The sequence below is a fragment of the Chrysochloris asiatica genome, unplaced genomic scaffold (genome assembly GCF_000296735.1).
Source record: "Chrysochloris asiatica unplaced genomic scaffold, ChrAsi1.0 scaffold00037, whole genome shotgun sequence".
NCBI classification, from domain to species: Eukaryota; Metazoa; Chordata; class Mammalia; order Afrosoricida; family Chrysochloridae; genus Chrysochloris; species Chrysochloris asiatica.
In genome coordinates this window covers 14858435-14865117 of record NW_006408555.1, presented here as the reverse complement: position 1 = coordinate 14865117, position 6683 = coordinate 14858435, and the positions used below count along the sequence as shown (strand labels likewise).

Genomic DNA, 6683 nt, shown 5'->3' with positions numbered 1-6683 from the left:
ACTTAGGGCCGACACCATGGTGACATGCTGTTTTAACAGAGAGCTACTTCAATCAATTACAAATTGCTCTATGTTCTGGAATTCCATCCTTATACAAGAGACATGATGCTCTGGTAGAAGCCTATTTGTCTGACTCAGCCACCAGAAAAGCTACGGCTTGTTCAGCATGAAGGAAGAAGGCAGTTCTGTCTGAAGTGCTGGGACACATCCTGCTACCAGTAAGTTCTTTGCAAACTTCCCCTTTTCATTTAAACTGGTGATAATCCGGTGGGGTTCTGATCCAGGATCCAAATGCCTGCTTGTGGAGTGCCTGCCAGGCTTCCTGGTAAACAGACGCAGCCTCCTTGTATTCCTGGTACGTCTCTAGCTTCTGCCCCCTGAAAACACATACCAGCAAGCACACAGGTACTCAATAGTTTATCACATCACCAGTGTTCACAAGATGCCCAAGCCACCAACTGGACAGGTTTGTAACGGAAGTCCCAGGTACAGATAGCTTCAGCACTTGTTGTCTATCTCTGTAGTAGGGAATTCACTACAACGAAACATGGATTTAAAACGATAAAGGGAACAGAATGCAAGTTCTGTTCAAGCCTTGTAGAATCAATCAGATAAAATATGAAAAATTATTTTAAAAATTTCTGAGGATCTATACTTTTTACCAGAAGTAGAAACGTCTTGGCTGCAGTTCTCTTAATAAAACAAAGTACTTCTATACTATTCATATTCTTCTCTTTCTGGCTACTCTTCTACTCCTAAACCCTTGACCATTTCGGATGACATGTGGAGTAATATCTGTAATACTTATGTCCAGTTAAGAGAATGTCTTCTGGGGCCTATACATTTGAACCATGCAACGGCTGTTTTTTAAATAAAAATAGCAGTTACATAAACAAGGCCCCGTATTGTTTGTTATACATACACTATTTCCTTTCATCTTCTCCACCATCTGGTGACATAATGACTATAACTATACTCATCTAAGAGTCAAAGAAAGTGAGGTTCATGTCTTGATTCAATTTTATCTTTTGTGTTTCACCAAGCTCTAAGGAGACTCAAGTTGTTTTTCTCAGCTCATCTCAGCATTAAAGGGTTGAGTCCATATACAGGACAGTGTCTGGTGTTCCAGGCAAACAAGGAAAGTGAAGAAAGCCTTTATCCTTCTGTGTTCTGGGAAATGGCAAAGAATCACCCTTCCCCATATGACTTCTCCATATGATCTGCCCATCATTCCAACTCATAGTGACTTGGCAAGTCGTTTATATAAGACTCTTCTCCATTATTGACTTATGCCAAGGCCAAACAAAGACTATCAAAATTCCCATTCTTTGCTTCATGAATGATTAGCTGAACTGTTGGCACTCATTGATTAATCAGGACAAAATATCTGCTTGCTTGACTTGACCAAAATTTAGTTCAACTTCTTTCCTTCAAAACTTTAACCTCTCCTCAGCCTGAGTCATCATGGGACTGTGGAATAACCTTGACTTAGTGGTTCCTCTTCAGAACTGGCTACTCATGAGTACGCACTTCCTAACCAACTGTCTGATCATACCACTCTCTGGTCCCATCCTCTGCCTTTCTAGTCTTGTTTGTTGTTGTTGTTAAGTGCTTTTGAGTCAGTTCCAACTCATAGAGACCCTGCATAGGGTTTCTGAAGAGCAGCTGGTGAGTTTGAACCATCAACTTCGCAGAGCCAACCCACACTGTGGTCAGGTGTTAGTTAGCCTACAGCGCCATGCCAAGACTTCTTGTTTATCCTTCCGTATGAAAGACAATTCCTTCCTGGAAAACCTTTGCAAGACCTGCAGATCTTATGGTTCAAATATTCTAACTATTGCGACAGTATCCTTCCTCTTACTGCATTTGAATACAATTATCTTCGTACTTGAATCCTAATGTGGCACTGTGGGTTAATGCGCCAGACTGCAAAGCTGTTTGAACTGCAAAGTTGGCAGTTCCAGGTCACCAGCTGCTCCTCGGAAACCCTATACAGGGTTGCTATGGGTCGGAACCCACTCGACGGCACTTAATAACAACAACAACAATCTTCTTACTTGAGGTTTGTTTATATTTGACACACAAAACAGAGAGAAACCCACTGGGACCAGCTTGCTTCTTTTCCCATATAAGATACATGCCTTCTACCACACCATTAGGTGTGATGGTGCGAGTAAGTGGCCAGCCTTTCCATAGGGCCTTCCACCCACTCGTGCCCTGAAGAGGCTTTACAGCTGTCTACTACATCCACCACCACCCACCACTACACCCCTGCTCCTACCCTACACTCCTGGGTGTTTACAGAGCTACTGAAACTCTACGTCTCTAGTGCACCAGCATTGACGCCAACAAGAGAGAAGCCATCACATTCCTAAGAGTCTTCTCCTCTCCAGCACTTACATCAGCACAGAGCTCCCTGTCCTCTGGTCCTTGTGACTCAGCACCACCTTATGTGTGCATAAGAAAACTGCTCCATAGGGTTCTCAAGGCTATGACCTTCCAGACACAGAGCATCACGTTTGTCTTCTGCGGTGCCTCTGAGTGAGTCTGAACCTCCCACCTTTCAGTGGGTAGTAGAGCACTTTACTGTGTGAGTCAGTCAAATTCTACAGTGAGCCGAGTCCAAATTCTACTCTTAGTCTCTACTGACTTTATACCACAACTGGTCACCCTCCATATCATAGACCATGCACATACACAGTAAGTGCTCAGTAAGTGGCCAGCAGGAGCCCTAGTGGCACAGTGGTTAACTTCTCAGCTGCTAACTGAAAGGTTAGCAGTTTGAACAACCAGTTGCTATGGCGGAGAAAGCTGTGGCAACCTGCTTCCATCAAGATGTCGGGAACCCTCCGGGCAGCTGGCCTCTGACCTGTAGGGTCACTGTGAGTCTGGATGGACTCCACAGCAACGGGAGACTGCCAAGCCACCACTCCTGCTGAAGCTTCCTGCCATTCGTAAGCCAAAATCAAAAGGGAAGTCTCCGCAATTATGAAAAAATGCACACGTCAATAGCCACCCAGCAGTGAGGGTTCACCTGAGGGAGTCTGGCTGCTTGTCCTCTGGAATACTGCTCAGCACCTTCTGGAATGACCTAAAGAACACCACTTTGCTGATTCGAGATCTGTTCAAAAAAGAAGGCAGAGATGATGTAAGTGCTTTCTATGTATCAGGCCTCAGCTGACCCAGCAGGCCTCTGTCTCCCTGTGTGTAGGTTTGAATGTGCCAGTCTCCACCTCTAGGTGGCAAGGAAGAGATCCTTGCTGTGTGTCCATTCAGGACAGAGTCACAAACACATCTCATCATCCAAGTGGCAGGCTCACACAGGGCCAGGCTGAGGACGAAGTAGGAAATGCTAGCCCAGGACACCGTAGAGGCAACTCACTTGGGTCAGCACCTTTCAAGAGAGCTGATTCCTAGCGGTAATAATGGTTGCAAGAAAGTAAATATTTCCCACAGCTCCATTTTCAGCCCACTACTAGACAGGTCTATAGCGGGGGCAACAATACTAGTGAGGTCTGCACACCCTAGAATGGTCAACCATTTGAGATCAAAAGAGCAGCTTGTAACAAAGGGCACAATTCAGAAGGGTGGGGAAAAGAGGAGGAATGGAAACTTGAAACAGAGAGGGTGGGACGATGAGTGAGAAGGGTACACCGCGATGAAATGAAGTGTCTGATTTGTTGAATGTAGCACTGATGATCAGCTCTGTAAACCTTCACTCAATTCACAATGAAAAGTTAAAAAGAACCAAACTCAAAGCTTTGTTTCTGAGACTCCAGTACAGTATGCTTCCATGGGTGGGCTGTGGTCAGGAAGTGGGCTGCGATGAGCCACCTGAGGCATCATCTCCAGACTCTTCCTCAGGGCTGTATGGGCCTCTGGAAGCCATTCTTTTGTTCCTGTACAAACAAACAAAAGTTCTGGACGGGGGTCATGGTTTGGAATAGCCAAGGAAGTGAGGGTGGATTACTATCTGTCCACTCCAGATGCGCCTTTGATTGACAAAGTTGCCTTCCTTTCCTTCATATAAAACCACTGTGTTTTAGCGACCATAAGTCAAAACCTTAGGAATAATAACATTCATCATTTTTCTCAAACTGAGGGAATTTAAGACAAAATTCAAGCCTCGACTTACAATATTGAAGGATTCTATGGGCAGAAATGGAGTCCTGGGGTGGTGCTGTGGGTTAATGCGCTGGAATGCAAGGTCAGTTTGGAAAACAGGTCAGTGGTTCAAGCTCACCAGCTGATCCTCAGAAACCCTACGCAGGGTCACACTCAACTCCACGGTACTTAACAAACAACAACAAAAGGGCAAAATATTGAATGATTCTGAAAGCATCAAAAGAAGATGGAAGGAATATACAGTCACTATATCAAAAAGAAATGGTCAATGTTCAATCATTTCAACAGGCAGAATATGATCAAGAGCTAATGGTACTGAAGGAAGAAGTCCAAGGTGCACTGAAGACCTTGGCAACGAACAAGGCTCTGGGAGTTGATGAAATACAAACGGAAATCTTTCAAAAAACTGAGGCAGTACAGGAGGCACTCATTCATCTCTACCATGAAATGTGAAAGACAGCTACCTGCCCAACTGACTGGAAGAGATCCGTATTTGTGTCCATTCCAAAGACAGGTGAACCAACAGAATGCAGAAATCACAGGACAATACCATTAATATTACATGTATGTAAAATTTTGCTAAAGATAATACAAAAGCGGCTGCAAGCATACATTGACAGAGAACTTCCAGAGATTCAAGCTGGATTCAGAAGAAGGGGTGGAACAAGGGATATCACTGCTGACATCAGATAGATCTCAGGTGAAAGCAGAGAATAATAACTTACACTAACTTGTGCTCATGAGGAACCTGTTATATAAACCAAGAGATAGCTGTTCGAACAGAACAAGGGAACACCAAATGGTTTAAAATTAGGAAAAGATGTGAGCCACGGTTGTATTCTTTCACCAGATTTATTCAATCTGTATGCTGAGCAAATAATCTCAGAAGCTGTATTATGTGAAGAAAAGCACGGAAACAGGACTGGAGGAAGACTTATAAACAGCCTGTGATATGCAGATGATACAATCTTGATTGCTGAAAATAAATGAAGATCAAAGGCCACAGCCTTCAGTATGGATTGCACCAAAATGTAAAGAAAACAAAAATCCTCAACCCCTGGATAAATAAACAACATCCACATAAATGGAAAAAACATTGAAGTTGTCAAAGACTTCATTTTGCTTGAATCAACCATCAACACTCATGGAAGCAGCAATTAAGAAATCAAACAACGTACTGCATTAGGAAAAATCTGCTAGACCTCTTTAAAACTGAAGAGCAAAATGTCACTTTGAGAACTACAGTACACCTGACCCAAGCCATAGTACTTTCAGTAACCTCATACACAAGTGAAAGTTAGAAGACTGTAGAAGAATTGATGCATTTGAGTTATGGTGTTGGAGGAGAATATTAAAAGTGCCATGGACTGCCAAAAGAACCAACCAATCTATGTTGGAAGAAGTACAGCCAGAATACTCCTTGGAAGCCAGATGGCCAGACTTCGTCCCTCACACTTCGGACATATTATCAGAAGGCACCAGTCTCTAGTGAAGGACATCATGTTTGGTACAGTGGAGGGTTGGAAAAAAAGAGGCAGACCAACAAAGAGATGGCAGCAGCAATGGGCTCAAACATAGCAACGACTGTGATGTTGAAGAAGGACCAGGCAGTGTTTCGTTTGGTTGTGCATACAGTCGCTATGAGTTGGTACCAACTCAACAGCACCTCACAACAAGAAGTCTACCTGACTGGGAATTCATGTCCTAGGAAAGACAAGTAACCCTGAGTGATAATCAGCTCTAGATTCCCAGTTCTGCATGGCCACTGCATGTGCTATGCCAGCCTTCCCCACCAGGAGGCAGGAAGGGCCTGTTGCCAAGACCTTTTGAATCTTGGGAGTTAGTGGTTGAAGAGCAAAACCGTAAGTGCTAAAGGATATAAGTTGGATTTTTGTTGTGAATGTTGTTTGTTTGGGAAGGCAAATAAGTACAACAAAAAGAAAAGAAACAAATCCACCTGCAAACTCGTAATTATAAAACTGCTTTTATAAGCAAATGCCAAAGGGAAAAGCAGCTTGAGAATAAAAAGGACTATACTGAAAGAGTGGGAAGGCTATTTAATCCAATGACTTCAGCAGCAGCTTAATGAGACTGAGCTGGAGATGCCTTTAGTGACAAAGAGTCCGTTCCCCACAGCCCCTTCATAACTGAGTCTTGGGTTCCAACCCAGGCCTGTTGAATCAGAGTCCACAGTAGTGGGAGGCAAGAAGATTCTTTTAAAAATCTCTCCCAGGAGGAGAACAAACAAGATGGCGGATCAGGTGGAAGTGCAGTAAAGGAGCTCTGCCAACAACGACACAGAATAGCTGACCAAGCTGGCTCAGAGGCTGGTCCCAGAACTCTGAACCACATATAAAGGAATATGGAGAAGGTTGGAAGGCTCACAGCTGGGGAAATCTGTGGCAGAAGCAAGAAATCTATTGCTTTCTAGTCCGGGATGCTGAGTTGCTCCAGATTCGCCATCTTGGGTGAGACCATGCGAGGGAAGGATCGGAGCGGCCACAGACTCCTGGCAGAACCGCTGAGATAAAGGTGTGGACATTCTTTTCTTTTGGTAT

General features: G+C 44.0%; 1 protein-coding gene across 1 annotated transcript in view; it reads right to left on the bottom strand.

Moving 5' to 3' along the window:
• Positions 1-244: 244 nt before the first annotated feature.
• ADAT1 (adenosine deaminase, tRNA-specific 1) overlaps positions 245-6683 on the bottom strand; it is a 28348-nt gene continuing 21909 nt past the window's right edge. Inside the window, exons 8-9 of the mRNA XM_006860157.1 lie at positions 3035-3121; positions 245-377 (exon numbers count right to left, since the gene is read on the bottom strand). Coding sequence (XP_006860219.1) covers positions 245-377; positions 3035-3121 — 220 coding nt within the window. The remainder of the gene's footprint in view (positions 378-3034; positions 3122-6683) is intronic.